General features: G+C 34.4%; 1 protein-coding gene across 8 annotated transcripts in view; it reads right to left on the bottom strand.

Annotated features, from left to right (window-relative positions):
- Nucleotides 1–22,164, bottom strand: part of PPP4R1 (protein phosphatase 4 regulatory subunit 1) — a 111,613-nt gene that overhangs the window by 49,724 nt on the left and 39,725 nt on the right. For 5 of the 8 annotated variants that reach the window (XR_008917667.1, XM_016431689.2, XM_016431687.2 and 2 more), the window contains 5 exons: nt 15,132–15,267; nt 12,703–12,809; nt 6,763–6,905; nt 4,922–5,068; nt 57–164 (listed from right to left, as the gene is read on the bottom strand). Coding sequence is in view for 7 of the 8 variants with exons in the window: in XM_016431689.2 (XP_016287175.1) it covers nt 57–164; nt 4,922–5,068; nt 6,763–6,905; nt 12,703–12,809; nt 15,132–15,267 (641 nt within the window). In the remaining variant the exon portion in view is untranslated. The remainder of the gene's footprint in view (nt 1–56; nt 165–4,921; nt 5,069–6,762; nt 6,906–12,702; nt 12,810–15,131; nt 15,268–22,164) is intronic. The other 3 variants (XM_016431688.2, XM_007487718.3, XM_056823651.1) reach the window with 1 other exon arrangement.

Below are 22,164 nucleotides of genomic sequence, written 5' to 3'. Positions count from 1 at the left end.
TCACCACCACTAATACTACTACCCCGTATTCTCATATCAAAGGAACTAAGTTATACCTTCCGAACATGAAACATTCTGCAGTCACAGCACATCTCACAAAACCTAGGGAGGATAAGTCGTTCTGTGATGTCCTTTCCAACCATAGGTGCCATCTTGCACATTATCTAATAGCAAAGTACAATCATAATAAGCTTAGAACACCTCAAAGGATGAACACTTTAATTCATTTAAATTACATAAACATATAATGAACAGAAAAAGAACCATGCAGTCTAAGTTGCTTATTATATAAGCAATGCACTTTGAAAATCTTAAAGCATTATATGAATGTGAGTCATTATTCTTCTGTTACATACTATATAGGTTAATAACATGACTTTATTGTACTAAGAGTAAGAATATTTTATGAATGAAAATAACAAAAAAATTTTTGCTATGTCTAAAATGTTCAACCCTGTCCCCATAAATCCACAGATATCACAAAATCTCATTTTAGTTAATAGTTTCAAAACCCTTTGAAGACACACTTATGTCAGAATAGAAAAATGGAGATCTAGATTCAAGTTTCAGCTTTGTCTCTCATATGACTGACCTTACGCAAATAATAAACTCTGGTTCTTCTTCTCTTAAGTAAAACAAGAGATACTAGACAAGATGATCCCCAAGGCACTTATTCTATAATTTTATGATTTAAAGTTTCTACATTATATTGGCTAAAGTATAGGAAATTTAAATGAATTGTTTCTTTTTATTTTTTCTTATCAATTCTTTTATAGAGAATTAAGCAACAGTAGTCATAGAAGGCATTAAGAACCAAAAGAACCAAAATATAAATGATCTAAATAATCTGTCCCAAAATGGTTGAAAGCTGCTTAGACTTTTATAAGCACCACTTTTTTTAATTAAAAAAATTTTTTCAAAGAACTCTGCTTTCTATTCTTCTCTCTTAAAAGAAAACAAAATCTTCCCCTCCCCTCATTCATTCTTTTAAGATAATTAAATCATAACAATTATTCCTATGCCTCTGCCTATAATTAGATTCCTGATGATAAGATTCTAAGGGGACACATTTATCTCATCTTATTAGAATGCAGACAATGCTTGTTTGGTGGCTTATAACTGCTCACTAGCGTTTAATCTTTTGTGTATCTCAGTTCCTGAATTTATACTTCATAGTTTTTACACAGCTTTAGACTTCGCACCATGAATACCTTGAAGCGCTATGTTTCATTAAAGATCCACTCTTCCCCCTATAGGATTATACTCAGTTTTGTTAGGTAAGTTATTCTTGGTCATAAGCCTAGATCTTTTACTCTCTGGCACATCATATTCCAAACTTACTATATTATTCATACACTCCTATAATGAATGGTGGCTGCTAAATTATGTGTCATATTAACAGTGGATCTTCAGTACTTGCATTCTTTCTTTCTGGCTAATTTTGATTTGAAACCTTTGGATTCTGGCAATAATCTTCCTGGGAGTTTTCATTTTGTGGTTTCTTTCTGGAGGTGAACAGTGAATTCTATTTTCACTTTGGCTTCTGAGTCCAAGAGGCCTAGGTAATTTTATGATTTCTTGGTTCGTTTTTGGTCATGGATCTCTGAAAGTCCAATGATTCTCAAATGACCTAGTCTCACTCCATGAGACAAACTACATTTGATTCTACTTTTTTCAATCTTTTGACTTTAATATTTCTTCTTGACTCATGAAATCTAACTTCTATTTGGGCCATCCTAATTTTCAAGGAGTTAATTGCTAAGTTTTGTATCTTTTGTACCAAGCCATTAATTCTCTTTCCAATTCTTTTTTCCTTAGCTTTCAATTCTTTTTACAATTTTCTCTTCTAGCACAATCATTTAATTTATGAAAATATGTCTTCTCTTTCATCTTGTCTAGGAATTTCAGCTGAACTTGTGTTCAAGAAGTGTTTTTCTCTAAGACTTTGCTTGTAGACATTTTAGAGTGATTCTCTTCGTTTGTATCTGTCTTAAATGTCCATATCACTAAGTTTTTCATGAGGATTCTTTATTTGCTCATCTTCTAGTTTATGAAAGTCCTGAATTTGGACTTTATGTTAAGGCTGGGCTCCTGCGCATTTCTGGGGGAAATGTTTAGGCTGGTTCTGCTAATGCTCTCTTAGTGTATAAGGTGTTAAATTATTCTAAGATCTTATTTATGCGTAGCTCAGACCAGAGACCCACAAGCTTTCAGTGGTCCCCCCAACTATTCTGATCCAGGGCTATGTTTAATTTCTGTCCTTTTATTTTCTGACTGGGATATGAGTTTGAGCAACACATGTGGGCATGACCCATTGGAGCTTCAGGAAGACTGCTGCTGTATTCAGTTAGGCAACTAGAAAGTTCTACTTGTTCAAAGTGAAAGAACTACAAGGTCCCCTTGGATCTATGATTTCTATAATTGTTACTTCACTGCAGGCTTCAGAGTAGGTTGGATGCTGGAACTGAAACTCCGTTTTAATCTTAGTATCAACATTCACAGCTACAACTTGCTCAGTACATAGCCTAAAATCTAAAATCAGTTCTTACCCTGGAGTACCACATCCCAAGAGGCTGGTATTTTCTGTGTAGTGATCTCTGTAGCTAAGTAGTGAGCAACATAGCTGTCAGTTGGTATCTATTTTTGTACTCTGCATAAGACAGTGCCTTCAGTTGGATTTTGAACTTCTTTTGACATGGAGCACAGCCTTATCTTAAACTGAAATGTTCTAAGTAGCTGTTCCTGGCTAGACCTCCATCCCAGTGTCTAGTAGATCTCTCTGTGCCAATCTGGACTGGAAAAGCTATTGATTTTTCCTTTGCCTTCCAGATCAGAAATCAGTCTACAAGAGCTTTTCATATCTGCACAGAAGTGTTGGCAAGAACTACACTACCATCTTTACTCCATTCTCTAGCATTACATTCCTAAATTTCTGTCTGTTATTTGAAGGTATAACCATTTAGCCACCAAATAACCATGATGACCACTATATATTAAACATTTAAAAGGAATACTTAAATTATCTACTCTAGGAAACTGAATTATAGACTATATTAAATAAAGTCATACTTAAAACTCAAAAGATTAAAGGAAACAAAAGTATAAGCTTCTTCCATATTTATATTCTTTGCTATGCAAAGACTAAAAAAGATTTTTTTGCTTTCAACTAAACTGATAGGCAGATGAATTTTTAATAACATAGTACATATTAAGATATAATTTAACTAGAAAATCTCAGGAAGGTACATTTACTCATGACAGAGTAGTAGCAAAATGAAAATACTTATCTGTGGTTTACCATATATTTAAAATGAAGATTCTAGATCCTTAAGGTTTTTATATAAAATATATGTTAGTGTAGAACAAGTTGAGTCAAGGCTTCTCATCAGCTAAAAACTAGTGTTAGCTGATGTAAGGAAGCATATGATACAATGATAAAATGATGAGAAAAATAAACCTGAGGCACCTATCTTTTGAATCAAGAGAAAGATTAAATTTAATTCAGTATTGGCATAAAATAACAATTAACCAAGATATTTAATAAAGCAAATTCTGCCCATAAGAGAGAAAACAAATTATTATATTTATAAAAACATTAATTCAAAGGTTAATTTTGAAAAGGATATCAGCATTTTATTTCTCTTTATTCTTTGGTATTAAATCTTCATTTAATCATATCTAATTCCATGTATTGTTTTCTAATTATAGAAATTTTTTAAACTGACAATATAAGCAACTCAGGCAGAGAGAAAATATTCTAATTCTTTCCCTTCTTCAGGTTTTAGTGCTGGAGGTATAATTACAATTAAAAAACAAACCAAAAACCCCCTTACCTTCCATCTTAGAATCAATACTATATACTGGTTCAAAGGCAGAAGAGTGGTAAGGGCTAAGCCATGGGGGTTAAGTGACTTGCCCAGGGTCACACAGTGAGGAAGAGTCTGAGGCCAGATTTGTACCTAGGACCTCCCATCTCTAGGTCTGGTTCTCAATCCACTGAGCCACTGACATCTGTCCCCTAATTATTACAATTAAAAAAATTTTTTTAAATTTGGCATTACTGAACCATAATGAATTTTTCTTACATGTAAAACTTAAGTCCATACCTTTTTTTAAATAGCCAAATTCTGGTGACTAACAAATTAATTTGCTACTTGAGAGTTTGAATTCTAACATACTGATAACTTAAGTGAAAAGAAAAATACTGGATTATTTAATAAAATCAAAAAGTAAATAGTTGGACAAAGAAAAGACATTATGAATATTTCCTTTTAGGGGAAATAACTAGATCCAGGCCAAATACCAAAAATCTTAATAAAAGAATAAAGCATATATAAAAAATAAGTAGTTGTGTCCAACACATTAGGTGTCTAATCATACAAGATTTTTAAAAATGTCATACTTAAAAATTATTTTTTTAAATCCCCTGTAAACCACCCTAAAGTACAAGGTAGCATCTTTAAAAAGTTTTATTCAGAAATAGGAAGTTTATAGTCACTTTAAAAAGAATCCATCCCTTATTTTTTTCTCTTTTTTTCTAAGACATCATCTTATATCTCTTCTTTCAAATCCTTATTCTCTCCTCATTCTAATTAAATTTCAACAGTTTGGGGGCAGCTAGGTGTGTGATCACTCAACCCCCATTGCCTAAGCCTTACCACCAATCTTCTCCTTGAAACTAATACACAGATTTGATTCTAAGACAGATGGTAAGGGTTTACTTAAGGAATTTTCAACCATTTTTAACTAGTTTAATAGACATGTTACATTTCTGATGCATTAACAAAGCTGAAATAAACGTTCACATATTATAGAAGGCTTCTAAACAGCAAATTTACAAAAAATCTTATTAAAACAGAAAACCATACTCAATTACTCTTCAATTATGATGGGCTTAATATTCGGATGTATCATTACTCACTGCCACAGCTTCTGTCTTCACATCATCATTGCTATCTGGTGCAGTTAGCTCTATAAGAACTGGGCATACGTTGGTTTCCACATCATATCGATCAATAAGTTCCTGCTCTAGCAAAGCCAGCAAAGCTGCTTGACTTGTTTTTCTCACCTAAAGAAAAACCCATTTTAAAAAAGTAAATAGATGTCATATTTCTAATATATAACAAACAACTTTAGATGACTTCTTATCTCTGAAGTCAAAGGGCTCCGAACTCAACCATCAATGGAACCTTTAAGAAGAAAGGAACTATGTATACATATTTTTAACCATTTTGAATAGTAATAACTCTAGTAATTTGTATTAATGATTTTAGGGGACCATAAACAGCCTTTCATTTAATGACTAGCTATGAAATAAAAGATAGTCATTGTAGGGGCATTCACGAGCTGGCAAATACACATATACAAAAATAAAAATAAATCTAAAGAGTATCTCCCACTGTGGCAATGCCAATGATTATAGTCTTAAGATGTGAATTACACATAAGATGACTCGGGATAGATGAGGTCAAGAAGTTTTACTAGCAATTATTTAAAGATATGAAATAGCTCTTTTTGAAAAGATGCCATGCAATCAAAGAGAAAAAAATATCAGTTAACAAGCAGTTATTAAGTATATGCTTAGTACTAGGAATAGAAAAAAACAAAACAAAAAAGCCAAATCCAAAACCCCAAGCCAAAAAAACACCACCAGTTTTTTATCTAATTGAGTTCACAGTCTAACTAATATGAAAACCTGTACAAAAAAAGATACATACAAGATAAACTGGAGATAACCAACAGAGGAAATGGAATATTAGAATAATATTCAAGGAGAAATGGAAAAAGCTTCCTATAAACAGTGATTTTTTGGCTGAGACTTGAAGGAAACCAGGAGGCAGAGGTGAGGAGGAAAAGAATTTCATGCATGGGAGGGTAGACACTGAAAATGCAAAGAGTTGGGCAATAATGTTTTATAGAGAACAGCAAAGAAGCTTTTGCTAGATTTCAAGATACATAGTGAATAAGATGTAAGAAACTAGAAAAGTGGGCGAGGCTCCAGCTTATGGAATATTTTGAATGCTAAAGTATTTTGTATTTGGTCCTAGAGATACACAAAGAATCATTAGAATTTACTGATCCTTAATCCACAAATGGATGGGGGAATGAGATAGGTGACATGATTAGATCTATCCTTTAAGAAGATGTACTTGACAGCCAAGTGGAGGAGGGACTATAGTTGAAGAGGCTTGAAGACTGACCATCAGTCTAGTGCAATAGACTAGGCATGAGGTGATGAAGGCCTGCATCAAAGTGGTGATCTGTACCACAGGAGAGATGGCAGGTACATACAAAAGAGGTTACAAAGGTAAAATTGATAGATTTGGCAATAGATTAGAAATGGGAAGTGAGAAAAGATGACTACTAGGTAGAAGCCTACTTAGGATGAGAGGATGATGGGGCCTTTAATGTTAATAGGGGAGTCAAGAGAAAGGGAATAGGTTCTGGAGTAAAGATAATGAGTTCTGTTTCAGGACATGTTAAGTTTAAGATGTCTATTAAACATCCAATTTGGAAACATGAGACTAGAAATTAGGAGAGAGGCAAGAGCTGTATAAATAGATGAGAATCATCAGACAGAGATGATAACTGTATCTCTGGGAGCTGATGAGTTCATCAAGTACAATAGCATAAAGGAAAAGAGAAGTCAGATAGTCCAAGGTGGGGGAAAACGTAAACTACTCAGATTTAGATTCATTACTATTAGGTCATACTAAACACATTTCCTTTAAGAATAGTTAAGTATTGACATAGAAATTTTACCTGGTTATTCTGATCTGCAAGATATCTAACCACAATAGGCAGCAAGTATTTGGAAAAAGCATATGGGATTGAAGGTCGATTTTCTTGACAAAATAATGCAATATGAGGCACCTGTTCCATCAGTTCAGCTCGCACAGTTGGCTCTATTAAAATAATAAAAATGTTAATAGACAAAACAAATCCACCCACTCCAAAAGAATTTCTGTTGAAGCAAAATCTTTATAGCAGTATACATTCAGCTTAAAGTCAAGGTTGATTCACTTTGGTTTAGTGTTTAGACAGATTCTGTGCCTTCATGCTAATACAGAAGATAGCCTGAGAAAATAAAGACATGTCTCATCAAATTCTATATGTTATTAAGAATCTTCAGTGGATCAATTCTTCCAATTCAAATTCCATTAGGCAGTATGTAAAGCAAAGAAGATCAGGACATGTAGAGTTTGGAATAACTAGGTGACTGGTGTTTGAACAACTAAGACAGACAGTACTAAAGAATGACAAAGGAAATATTAAGGGCAGGCCAGAAAAAATTTAGGCTACTTTCATAAAAGTAATTTGTCTCTATTTCCACTATACCAGTATTTCCAATTTTTGTAAAACATAATTTCAAATGTCTGTTATGCTGTTGATTATCAAAGTTTAAATCTTATAATGAGTAACATATAGTTGATGACTAAATAGTTATACATAAAGGTAGTAGCTTACATTTATAGTGTTTTTATCATTTTCAAATATTTTTCTCACAACAATCATGTAAGCAATAGAAGCATTATTATTTCCTTGTTAGAAATAAGGAAAGTGAGGTTCAAAGAGGATGATTTACTCATGGTTATTATACAGCTAGTAAGCTGCAGAACAAAGATCTAAACTTGGATCTTTGAACTCTAAGTTCCTTCCAATGTTCCACACTGGCAGAATGAATATGTGCTTATCAAAGATCATTGACTATTATTACACTGACTTTTATTTTCTAGAAGAAACAACATGAATAAAAGTATACACAAAATAGAGAGTAATTTTGTGGGGGTGGCACTAACAGCAAGGTGGTAGTGGTGGTTTTGGGAATAAGGGGATTTGGGGAGATTTAAAGAATAATCAGCAAGAGCATTATAAAGCAGGTAGCATCTAAACTGAGCTTTGAAGGAAAACTAAAGTTTCTAAAAGGAAGTAGTGACAGTGGAAGGGGCAGGAGAATGTACATTCCAGGCATATGGAACAGCTTATGCAAAGACACAGAATGACTCCCATCTAGAAGATGAAATGTTTAGGGAACAGTAAAAAGGCCACTTTGGATGTTCAGAAAGAGGAGTGATGTATAATAAGACTCAAAAGGTAGGTTTCAAAGCCAAGTTTTAAATTCCAAGAAATCTGTATTTGTTCCTAGACAGTGGGGAAAATGAAGTTACAAAATAAAGAAAACAAAGAATATTCTATTACTGATTTCTTGCACATTTGAGTGTAACCATGGACCATAAATTTATAAGGTCATGTCTGAGACTGGAATCACCTTACCTATTAATAGTAAACTACATCCTCTCTTTATTAAACATATTTAAAACTGAAATTATCTCCTCATTTCAATTTTTCCATGGAAGCAGGGTAGGAGCCACGTAAAACCATGAAGCAGTCAAAATTTATTGCTATAATTACTCTCACAGTTCTTCTCCAGGCTCCTTGTTTTTTTACCTTTTCTTTGCTTCTTTCCCAATTCTCATTCTTCCCCATAGGAGTTAGGCACTCCTAAACACTTCCCTTTTAAAACCAGCTCTCAGAAAAAGTGGCTAATAATTACTTGTTATCCCTTCAGAGATGAAACACCTTAATAGGCTGTAAGCCTCATATTAAAGGATGCTCTAATAGGATTTCAAGGCATCAATAGTAGGTAGAGAAAGTGTATCTGTGCTCTCCCCCATGCCAAGGGAATGGCCTCTAAATTATATCATGTCATTTATAAAGGGCTGTGTGATACTGACTTAATTTGACAATATTTAGAGAAAATTGAAGTTTATAGGATTGGAGGATTTAGAACTAGAAGGGATGTTAGAGATTCACTGGCCCTTTTCCCTCCTTTTACAAGTGAGAAAACTGAGGCCCAGAGGGGCCAAAGGATTTGTCTAAAGATTCACAAAGGTAGCAGAGATGCAATAAAAACTTTTGACTCCAAACACAGCACTTTTGATCACTATACGGCAATTACTAAACTGCCACTTTTCTCCAAGAAAAAGAATACTAGATTTCGTTTACAATTAAATTTGTACTAGTAACCATAAGCCTTTGGACACTTGCCACAAATGAAATGAGACATAGCAGATAAAAAGTTCAATGAACCCAGGTGATAGATGGCCATTTCATCACAACTCAGCAAGTACCATTCTAAGTAAGGATTCTCATTAAGATTACATCTTAATAACCTGTATTTCCTACTCTGATCAAACTGCTCAAAAGGTCACCCAAGTCTTTTCTTAAGCCTTCATTCATTGTGATCTACTTGTTTTAGTTTTCTTCAAACCATCTTCCCACAATTGTACTATTATAGCATTTTTCCCATTTTTCTTCTTTGCTAGTTCCCTCTACCATTTTCTCTGCCTCTTAACTATGAATATTTGTTCCCTAAAACCCAAGCCTCATTTCCCTTTAAGAAAGCCCCAAACCACATCAACACCTATAATGTTAAGTATAGCCTCTATGCCATCATCTCTACCTCCTCCCCTTTCCAACCTTGAAATCCATCTAACCCAGAAAGCTTCTTGGCCTATGACTATGCAAACTTTTGTCTTAAATTAACTGGATCTATTCATTCATCATTTCCTAGCCATACCCATGCTATATACTGCTTGAAGTTCCTCATACCTTCTTAAGTGTTCTTCTTTCTCTATTAAAATATAGGCACTTTGCCAAAGGGCACTAAAAAACTGTCTGCCCCTTGATCCAGCCGTTGTACTGCTGGGTTTGTACCCCAAAGAGATAATATAAGGGAAAAGACCTGTACAAGAATATTCATAGCTGCGCTCTTTGTGGTGGCAAAAAACTAGAAAATGAGGAGATGCCCATCAATTGGGGAATGGCTGAACAAATTGTGGTATATGTTGGTGATGGAATACTATTGTGCTCAAAGGAATAATAAAGTGGAGGAATTCCATGGGAACTGGAATGACATCCAGGAATTGATGCAGAGTGAGAGGAGCAGAACCAGGAAAACACTGTACAAAGAAATGGAAACACTGTGGAACAATCGAATGTAATGGACTTCTCCATTAGTGGCAATGCAGTGATCCTGAACAACTTGGAGGGATCTACAAGAAAAAACACCATCCACATTCAGAGGAAGAACTGTGGGAGCAGAAACACAGATGAAAAACAACTGCTTGATCACATGGGTCGAGGGGATATGGCTGGGTAGACTCTAAATGAACATCCGAATGCAAACACCAACAACATGGAAATAGGTTTTGATCAAGAACACATGTAACACCCAGTGAAATTGCACATCAGCTATGGAAAGGACGGGGGCAGGGGAAGGAAGGAAAAAATATGATTCTTGTAACCAAGAAATAATTGACTAAATAAATTATTAAAAATAAAAATAAAATATAGGCACTTTGAAGGCAGGAAAAATCTTGCTTGCTTATATTTGTTATCTCTAGTGCTTACCATAGTTGCTGGCACAAAACAAACACTTAAAATATGTTTTACTCATCACGCATCTACCCTGTCTTCTAAACTTACCAAATATTTAATGCCAGTCTTCTTTCTTAAACTTGTCTCACATCTTCAACTGCCTACTAGCAAGTATTCCCTCAAAAAATTTTTAAGCTGGGAGCAGATTATCATTTGAAATAAGAAGCACTATGAAAAAAATGAGACAATTTAAATAAAGCTTACTACACAGAAAGTTAAACTGGTGTCTACACTGAGTGCTATCATTTCTCTTTAAAACTTTGTATTTTGGCTTTTGTTCTCATCATTTAACTGAAACTGTTGCTGCCAGGTAGAAGATACTCTTTTGCATATTGTCTTTTCTGGGGTTTCCTTGAGTTAATTCCTAACTCGCCACTCTTTTTTTCATTCACCTTTGCTGCATTGTCCAACACTACCCCAACACTCAACACTCTGACCAGAGTCCTGGTTCTCTTCCCCCTCTTTCTATATTCTCTAACTTGGTGTGATGCTATTGGCTACCATGGGTTCCATCATCTTTTTGTTGATGATTTCCAGTTTTCTAGTTTTTGGCTAATTCTTCAATAACTAAGATTATTAATTATTCTCGACCCAAATGGTTTGGGACCATTCTTCACGTACCCTCAGGACTACAACTGTAGGTATGCCGAATACTGAATGAAGGCTTTACAGCAACAAAAAATCTCTGAGGCTGTGAGACTGTAGATAGACAGTGACAATCATCATACTTGTGGAACCAGAACTCAGGAAAAAGCAGGGAGTGACTCAAGAAAGATGAAGTAAAAATGGCTTCTAGAATATGGAAGTCAAGGAAGATGAAAGAGAAGAACCCAGTCAGAATGAGGATTTATGATCAGGCAAGGGAAGTACAGGATAAATGACCATAGTCAACCATGCAAAAAAAATTTACTAAGTCATTACTACATTCCAGACACTATGTCAAGTGAAAAAAGTTCTTCTCTCAAGAAACTTATATTTTACTGAAGACAACATGTATACAACAAAGTATATACAAGGTAAATCCAAAGTAGATAAAACCACATAGGGGAAATTCTGCATCAGAAACTGAGAAGAACATTCTCCTGTAAAACAAGTATTTATGTTTAAAAATGAAAAATGCTCCTTGGATTTTTTTTGCACTGTAAACATTTGAATATGGGGGAAGTATGTAGTTTACTGTTGTTGTTCATTAGTTTCAGTTATGTCCAATTTTTCATGACCACTTTTGAGGTTTTTTGGGCAAAGATAATAGAATGGTTTGCCATTTTCTTTTCCAGATCATTCGACAGATGAAGAAACTGAGGCAAACAGGGTTAAGGGACTTGACCAGGGTCAAACAGCTATTAAATGTCCGAGGCTGGATTTGAACTTAGGGAAAAGAGATTTCCTGACACCAGGGTCAGCACTCTACTGTGCCACTTCGCTGTTCTCTATACTGCTAAGGACTTTTCATACCCTTCCTACCTTTGCCTAAACCTTGCCTCCCATCAAATCTGCTTAAGACTTAATTAAAATAAAACCAAAATGCATTCATCTTTTACAAAATATCCACCTCTCTACTGAATAAGCAAAATTTGGGTAATTTTATGGAAAAATGCAAAATAAAGTGCTTATGTACAAAAACCTTACCTTCTGGGGATATCTACATGGCCTAGTGGATTAAGAGTCAGGTCTAGAGATGAGTAGTCCTGGGTCCAAATCTGGCCTGACACTTCCTACTCAATATGACCCTAGGACCTTACTGCTTTTCTGCCTTGGAACGAATATATACTAATAGTTCTAAGACAGAAGGTAAAGGTTTAGAATAAATAAATAAAATCCATACCTTCTTAGTATCAATTCTAAGAAGAGTGGAAAGGGCTAGGCTATTGGGGTTAAGTGACTTGTCCAGGATCACACAGCTAGGAAGTGTCTGAGGCAATATTTGAACCTAGTCCTTCCCAACTTCAGGCCTGGTACTCTATCCATTAACTTAATTAGCTGTTTATAATTGATTCATTTTGATAAGGCATTTCCAAAAATTAATCCAAAGTACATTATAATAGAAGGTATTCATATTCAAATAATTAAGAGGAGTTTCATCAGGGCTGGATTTAATTTTTTGTGTTAGGTTTTAAAATAAATGCAACTCTTTTTTTATAGACATGAAGCTTTAACAACTATCCAGAAATCAAATGAATTCAAAAAAAGGACTGAAAATATTGAAATCATGAAAAGATTTTGCTTTCTCTATATGAACATATATTTTGCAACATCAGATACCTGAATCGTCAGCTAATCTGCTGACTCTTTCCAATACAGCAATACAATCTCTTTCATCATCGCTGACTTCCTTCAAAGTGTCAAGCAAGCTTCGGGCCACCATTTGTCTAGGCATAAAAAACAAAACAAAATTTGCACAATATTGCAGAAAGTATACTGATAAAAAAAATAGCTGACTACATTTAAGTTGTCTAAGAAGCAGATCATTTTTTTTTTAAACCCTTACCTTCCGTCTTGGAGTCAATACTGTGTATTGGCTCCAAGGCAGAAGAGTGGTAAGGGCTAGGCAACGGGGGTCAAGTGACTTGCCCAGGGTCACACAGCTAGGAAGTGGCTGAAGCCAGATTTGAACCTAGGACCTCCCGTCTCTACGAAGCAGATCATTTTAAAGAAAGATGTGACCTCATTTTCTAATGCTTCTTAAGCATTTACTTTCTGATACAAATGTTAAATACTAAGGTTAATTTTATAATAAATGTTAAATAAACACTAACTTGTCTATTAAAACTATTCATTTTTAAATTTAATTGTATGGAAGGAGTTACACATCTAAGTGAATGCTCTACTGTTATCCTTTAGAGAATGAGTTGGTAGGAAGTTTTTTCTAACAAAACTCAATTTGCATCTTTGCCACTTCCATCCATTGCTACTAATTCTGCCTTCTGGAACCAAGAGTAACAAGTCTAATAATTCCATTTCTATGTGGTAGCCCTTCAGAAATGTGAAGAAAATTATTATGTTCCTCCAATGTCTTATCTTCACCAAGCTAAACTGACCCATTTCCCTTAATATCCCTACTAAAAGCATGATATTTTAAGGCCCTTGTCATTCTCTCTCATTTATCAATGTCTTTTATAAAACAAGAGTCTTTAAAATGAGATCTTTGGTCTGATGAGGGCATAGAGCAGAGGAAAGGAGCTATCACTGACTTCATTCTGGACACTGTGCTTTTCTTAATGCAGCCTAAATGACACTTGCTTCTTTGGACTCCATATCATACCACTGACTGATGTTGAACTTGGATCTTTCAAGGGAAAAGTTCTGCCTATCTCATCATATACTTACATGGTTGTATTTTTTTTAACCCAGTAAGTCTTTACACTTGTAATTATTCAATTTCATTTTATTTGCTTTGGCCTAATATTTCAGTCTTTTGAGATATTTTTGAATTGTGACACTATCATCTAATGTGTGGGCTATTTCTATTTTTTGTCACCTACAAACATGATAATAAACATGCCATCTATAGATGTTAAATGGTATAAGACAGGAGAAAGCCCTAAGGCACTCCACTAGACTCCTCCCCATTACAAATGATAGCAATCCATTAGTGACCACTCATTTAACCAATTTCAAATTTGCCTATTATAACTATATAATTTTACCTAGCTTACTGATTCAAAATTTCCCCCCACAAGAGTAACATGCGAAACTTCATTAATTTCAACTCCAGAAAACTGTCAGCATTAATGGAATGAAGCAGGGATATAGGAAATGAGAAAACAAAAGAGAAAGGTAATTTATACTTCATTTTGGAATAGATTTTATTATTTTTGCAGCAAGTCCCAATTTTGTTTGGTTAAGGCAAATATAGAGGAAATCTGAATGCCTTGAGAGGATGAAATAAGGAGAGAAGAAACTGGCCTAAATTCACTGAGGTCTTTAAGCAGAGGCTGGACTGGATGACCACTTGTCTGATATATTAAAGTGGGAATTCCTCTCAGGTACAGGTTGAACTAGACTGGCCATTGAAGTCCATTCCAACTCCCAAATGCTGAGATAATCTGCAAAGTAGTTCCTAAAGCCTATAATTGAGAATTACCTATATAAAAATTACTTGCTACTAAAGAGAGTTAGCCTAAGTACTTAAGCAAATATTAGAGGGAAGGTATATGTATCAGAAATTAATTTATATAAAGCACAGCTTATCTTTGAGTCTATAGACTCCTAAGAAGTCTAAGGATCTATTTTAGGAGGTCAATGAACTTGAATTGGGAAAAAAATTACATTTCTATTTCAATTTAGTAGGTCTCCTTTATAATCTTATGTATATTATTTTATGAATTTATAAAAATTATTGAGAGTCCATATAGAGAGTTCACTAGACTGCCAAAGGAGTCTACAACAAAAAAAGGTTAAGAATCTCTGATATAATTCTTCACATAAAGTATCTAAAAAGACCAAGGACTTTCAAGTCTTACCAAACTAACAATGACAAAAAACTTTAATATAAATTATTCAAATTTTTAAAACATTTAGAGCAATTATATAAAATACAGAAGCCTAAAATTAAGTATTTAAATAGTAAACTAAAGCAGTCAAATTCTGATAATAAACAAATTAGGTTGTTTTCCTATTAAAATAACGAACCTTAAGTTTTCAAATTAATTTTCCATTCACTCACTTTAAGGAAGGACATTAAGACCTACCTGTTAAATACGTTCTCACTTGCAGCATACTTGTCTAATCTTCCCAATGGCGTCAACATTTCATCTTGTGAGACGAAATCCAGGGCTGAAGGTATAATAATCACATCAGACTCTGAGCTGTAGTCATCCACACCAACTATCAGAGACATCAGAAATATTCCTTATAATCACAACACTTTAAAACTAAAACTTGCCCTTTGCCAATGCGAGACAAGCTCCAGTAAAATCATCTCTTCTTTTTCCAGGGTAGTCAACACTGAAAAGCCTCAAAAAAATACTTAAGAAAAATCAAGAAACTACGAGTTGATTTGGTTAAATGGGGAATTTATCCTTGACTTCTTTCTCATGCCAATAGAAAATGTTCAACTTTGGAAGCAGCAGCAAAGCTAAGGTTTCTGGATACTATATACTTATGGCTTTATAAATAAAGAGAATAAAACATTATACTACAAAGCTTGCTAAACTTTTATTTTCCTCCACAAATGAGAAATAGTTAAAGAACAAAAGAAAAAATTCTACTTTGGAGATCCTTCAATTAATGAAGACATTTTTGGAACATAAAAAAGCTCCTTATTTGAACCAACAGAGGAAAACTCACTAAGTAGCACTACAAAGTATATTTTTCTTTATCTCAAATTACTGAATAATTCAAGATATAAGAAAAGGATATTAATATATACCTTTGTCCCAATCACTTATGGGGAGTTCCCCTTATCTCCTCCCCACCTCCCACAACTAGAACAATGTTTGATGAAGAATCGGGGTTTCTAATTAAATCAAATTGTAAAATTCTAGTCAGCTTTCTTTAAAGGTAAAGAGACTCCTTATTCTTATCTCCACAAAGAAGAGAGCATTCTCTTCTCCCTAGCATTGCTTAGAAAATTCTCTAGATACCACAATTCAAAAAGTTGGGATCTTTTGGTTTGCAAATTATATGCTATAATAAATGAAATAACAATAAGAGTTCACTCAATCCCCTTAAATGCAAGAGCAGGAAAGCAGTATTCCTCAAAGATCAGAATCCTCCCAATTGTGAAACTTCACAGTACCTCAGTTTTCTAGGCTTTTCCATCTTCCCTCTTCCCCACTGCTACTAAGAAATTTGAAGACATGGACTATTCTTGATCCAGTATTATGCTTTTATCAACTGATGGTCATCATTAAAAAAAGTCTACCATATATAAATAATCCAGACTGTCATAATACAAAAAAATCCAATTTGTATGAAAACCCGGTAAATCTATTTTTAAAGTGGGCATTTTATATATAAATGGATTGTAAAAGGATTATAAACTAAATTCATTCCAAACCGAAATTATCCTTCTTTCTGGACTTTTTAATTTCTTATATGCCTCTATATAAAACAAGCATTCAAAGTATGCCTGTCACATATTTGGATCCATTCTAATTCTAAAACAACTGCTACATCAACAAAACCAAGCCTAAAAATCACTAGAATTCTAGGAATACTAGATGTAGAGGTGGAAGAGAACCTTTGAAGGCTTCTCAAATTTCTCATCTTATAAAATAAGAAAACTGAAGTTCAGAGAAGTTAATTGATTTGTCCAGGATCATGCAACTAGTTACGTATTAGAGGTAGTATTTTTAAAACCAGACCTTTGTGGCTACAATTTATAGTCTGCTATCAATTTTGTCAAAATACTGTAGTGCTAGCATAGATTTAAAAAATAATACTGCAAGTTGGAGTAGTAAAAAAATGCAGTGCGTGTCAGCCAACACACAGTACGTATCAGCCAAAAGGCTGTTTTCAAAATTGTTATTTCATCCTGCTGTGAACTATTTCTCATGACTTAAAAAATTCTGATGGGCACATTATATGGAAAACTTGTAATCCATGTGCTAATGCCTTAAATATAAAGGCAGGCCATTTTTAGTGGTGAAAGAGGCACATCATCTCTTATTTTTGGTAAAGTCATGTGCTATTTTTACTGGTAATATGGACAATAAATAAGAGGAAGAAGTGGAATAATGAGTCCTGAATTTAGGGTAAAAAAAATTTGGCCTTAAGTTTTACTTTGGTCACTTCCTAGCTGAGTGACTAGACAAATGTGTTGATCATCAATCTCTTCATCCATTAAATAGTACTTAGACTATCTGCCTCACAGAGTTGTTGTGATGATCAAATATAATACATTCAAAATATTTTGTAATCATAAATTGCTAGGTAATGTAAGCTATCACATAGCATAGACTCCTGATAGTCTAACCAATAAATCTTGTAGAATTGAACAAAAGTGAAACTCAAGATGATTTTTAAATAAGATCATTTAAGGACATATCACTAATGATGAACTTTTAGAGTAAGGAAATTCCTCCCAAATATTAATGGAACTCATATTACCTAATTAGGCAACCAGTGTTCAGTTCCACATAACTTCTCTTAAATTCAAATGTGGTTAAGTCAATAGTGGGAACCTATCAAGCTTACTCCTATTTTTTGTTATATTAACTATGTGAATAATATTAATTATTTAAAACCAAGCCATGTTTGAATGCTTTGAAAGGGAAAATAAGACTAGAACACCCAAATCAGTGAACTAATGACCTAACCAAGGATATGTGATTATTATAATAGTAAATGCATTTATAGTGGTATTTAATGATTTTATTAATAATGTCCTTTTTTTAAGGGAAGTAAAAATAACAAAAGAGTCTTTTACCAGCCACTGCCAATTGACATTATTCCCACTCTCCAATTCTGGACCTTAGTGATTTGGGGCATGAAATCTGACAGATAATTTTATGGCTTCAAAGCAGAGAAATAAAAATATAGAGAACAAAGGCTCTGTCTAGATTTCAAGCTCCATGAGAGCAGAGATTGTTAACATATTTAATCATTGCATGTCCCCCATAATCTAGCATAGTACTTTATACAGAAAAGGTGCTAACCTGAATTGGATCCCTTTCCATGTGCCCAGAGCCCCAGCCAAACTACATTACTTATATGTGTGTATGCTTTTGCTCACATCATCCTCCATGCTCACTGAAATCCTATCTTATCCTTTTAGAATGTAGTTCAAAAGTGGCCTGGAGTCCTTGTTCCTAAGGAGGTTACAATCAAATGAAAGAAATAATAAGCATTTAAGTGCCTATTATGTGCCAGGCTTTTTACAGATATGATTCCACTTGATCATTACAACCACCTGGAAGGTAGGTGCTATTGCTATCCCCACATATTGGTGTGTGTGAATTTTACAGTGATTAAATATTTTTTCAATGAAGAGGGAAAAACACCTTATTGCCAAGTTTGATCAATCAGACAACAAAAATATTGTTGACAGCATAATTTTAATAGTAATTAAAAAGTTGAGACAAATAGTCTTGTTTTGCTTTCATAAGTCAGCAAAATGTTGATAGCTGCCTGGTGGGGAAAAATAATAGCAGGACAAATATGCTATAATGTGTTATAAAGTTTTCTCAAAATTGCTTTTACTATCCTATAATTTTGTTCTAATGAATATTGCTTGATAAAGAAATGTTACTGCTTGAGATTTAAAGATGAAATTTATTTTTCTTTTCTTAACTTTAGGGTTTTAAAAATATTATTTATTATCATAGAATTTGAACAGTCTTACCCTATTAATTATTTTAGCATATTATAATCTGAAAAGTTGCATTTATTATTTTGCTTTTCTGCATTTGTTTGTGATGTTTTCATGTTCTAGTACATGGTTAATCTTTGTATATGTACCATGTACTGCTGAAAAGAAGGTATATTCCTTTTTATCCTTATTCAGTTTTCTCTAGATATCTATCAACTCTAATTTTCTAACATTTCATTCACTTCCCTCACTTCTTTCTTATTTACATTTTTTGGTTCAATTTGTCTAGTTCTGATATGGGAAGGTTGAGGTTCCCCCACTAGTATGGTTTTACTGTCTATTTCCTCTTTTAGCTCCTTTAGTTTCTCCTTTAAAAATAGGGATGCTATATCATTTAGTGCATATATGTTGAGTTCTGATATTCATGATTATACTGTCATTTATCAAGATGTAATTACCTTCCTTATCTCTTTTATTCAAATCTATTTTTACTTTAGCTTTGTTTGAGATCATGATTGCTACTTCTTTGTCTCAGTTGCAGCCCAATAGATTCTGCTCCAGACCCTGCCTATGTCTACTTGCCTCAAGTGTTTTTCTGGTAAACAACATATAGTAGGATTCTGGTTTTTAATCCATTCTGCTATCCTCTTCCATTTTATGGGTCAGTTCATCCCAGTTATGATTGCCATCTGTGTATTCTCCATTTTGACTGCCTCCATTAATCCTGACCTTTCTCCTTCTTCATTCTTTTCCTCCCCTACAATATTTTGCTTTTAGTCAGTCTCCCACCTTCTGGGAAGGTGGGAGACTGACTAAAAGCAAATCTTGAGAACCCCTTAATTTCAGCCTGCACAAGGAACCTAGGGTTCCGCCTTCTCAATATTTTACCCCAAAGTATAGACTATAAGACAGTAATGGCAAACCTTTTGGAGATAAAAGTGCTGTCCCCCACCCCAGGAGAGAAAAGTGCTCCCATTGGGCCACTGAGCAGAGGCAAGTGATGAGAGGGGGCCAGAGTGTTCTGCTCTCCTCTAGCTAGGTGCCATACAGTGAGCTACGCTACCCTCCTACCTCACCAAGGGAATCACCTTTCACACCAGATTCAACAGGCTGCCCTGTGAGCCCCTCCCAACAGAGCCTTACCCCAGACAGGGGAGGGAAGAAGTGCTCCCATTGGGCTGCTGGGCAAAGGGGTGAGGGAAGTGAGGAATGCCCTCAGGCACATGGAGAGGGGGAGGGGAACAGTTCTATCCCAGTCCCTCTGGCCTTCTAGAGTAATGAACTCTGGTAGGAGACTGAAGGAGTTCCCACAGGGAGGGCTCTGCATGACCTTTTTGGCACACATGCCACAGGTTCCCCATCACTGCTATAAGTAATTTTCTCCTGAGGGAATGGAAAGAAGATAATCATCCTGAATAATCTAACATATGCTCTATTGATAATTCCACAATTTTAACTGGGTCTCACTACTTTGAACATTATTGTTTCCATTTCTTACAATCTCTGCTAATTTGTCCCCCCATTTCTATAACTACTATGCAAACAAGGGATGAGGCCACACCAGTTATCATTTTGGCCCAACTGACAAAAATGAGTCTGAATATAGAAAAAATACACCACTTGAGAGAAATGGGCTTCCATGGAAATACTAAATTATAGAAATAAGCAAGGCTGTGTGGGAGGCAAGCTAAAATCAGCTGGACTGTTAAATTTTAAGTACTTATACCATAAAAATCAGCAAATGCTGAAAATCAGAACAATTTGTTTTGTTGATTATTGAGCTTAAGAAAATGATGGGAGAAAATGTTAATGCAAATGAAATTTGGGCATTTTTAAAAGAAGGCTGATTGTTAAACATTTTCCACATTTCCCAGCATATTCCTGAGACTAAGGCTTCAGAAAAGACAATTTTATCTTCAAAAATATCAGATAAAAAAGATGTTTTTCAGTCATATCTAAGGCTAGATTTGTACTTAGGTCTTCTTGACTCCAGGCTTTCCACTATCCACTACACCACCACCTAAAGCTGCACCAATACCATTAAGGCTTAATTAGATGTAAGACAAAAGATTTAATAAAATACTCTTTCCTGTTCCCTCCCCCAAGCAAATTTTTGGAAAAGAAACATTTTCTAGTTTTTTTTTTCCAGGATCTATATTATTCAATGTATTGCACATGAGAATAAGAATGCACAAGGCATAAATCAAAATAGGAATGATATTACTAACACATGAAATTAAAAGAACATTCATAATATATCCCTATTTGCAGACAACATGGAAAGTCTACTTAAAAACTGCCAAAGGAAAAAAAAGAAGAAAAATTGCCAAAGAATTGGCAAAAATCTATGGTGATTAACAGTGTGATTAAAATATCAGGATAAAAAAATAAACCTACAAAAATTGTCAGCATTTCTATAATATAGCAAAATCCAACTGAAATCCTTTTCAAAATTACTCTCAACATCTTTCTTTTCTTAGCAGTAAGAACTAGGCAATGGGGTTAAGCGACTTGCTCAGTTCATAGCACATAGCTATGAAGTGTCTGAGGTCAAATTTGAACCTAGGACCTCTCATATCTAGTCCTGACTCTCTATCCATTAGGCCCTGGATCATTCTACTAGGCTGAAACATTTGGATCAATGTCCTAAGGACTGAATTTAGTTTCCAAGGACCCATATACCCAGCTAAATACACAAGGGTTCATCAACAGTAAGTAAGCTGGTCTCTACTGAACAACTTTTTGATCATGACTACCCATGAAACAAATAAAAATTCAAAATAGTACCCCACCATGTACAGTTCCCTTCTACTTTTTTAGTAAAGTGTCAGATGGGTTAGAAAGGGAAGAGGATACTAAGAATCAGTTTTGAAACAATTTATAAACCATGAATATTGATATTCTAAATATGAGATCCTTGACCATGTATAAATAGAATTTTGTATCCTTGGACTTCATCTCCCAGAATCCCTTTACTTTTTTGTCTCCATGTTGTGCCCTTACATTCTATGGATAAAAGTTTGCTGTAATCTCACCTTTTTTCCCTTCCCCCAGTCTTCAGCCATTGCTCAGCTGGGTAAACTTGCTCTTACTCAGGCTTTATCTATTTTCCTCTACTTCAAGTTATTATTAATAAATCTTATAAAAATATAATACTTCAAGTAGTGGATATTAATTTTTAATCTTACAACCAACAAGTAGATATTCAGCAAGAATAATCAATCAAACATTTATGAAGTTACTTACTATCTGTCAGGTACTGTCCTAAGTTATACTGGGTATACAAAAGGCAAAAGACAGTCTTTGCCTTTAAGAGAAGCTTACAAACTAATGAAGAAAACATGCAAATATATCAAAGCAAGCTGAACAGGCGAAATAGGAAATAATTAAAGGAAGAAAAACAGTTGGGGTTAATGAAGGCATCCTGTAGAAGATGAGATTTTAATTAAGACTTAAGGGGAGCCCAGGAG

This window comes from Monodelphis domestica, chromosome 3 (assembly GCF_027887165.1).
Source record: "Monodelphis domestica isolate mMonDom1 chromosome 3, mMonDom1.pri, whole genome shotgun sequence".
Lineage (NCBI taxonomy): Eukaryota > Metazoa > Chordata > Mammalia > Didelphimorphia > Didelphidae > Monodelphis > Monodelphis domestica.
This window is presented reverse-complemented; position numbering and strand designations above follow the sequence as displayed.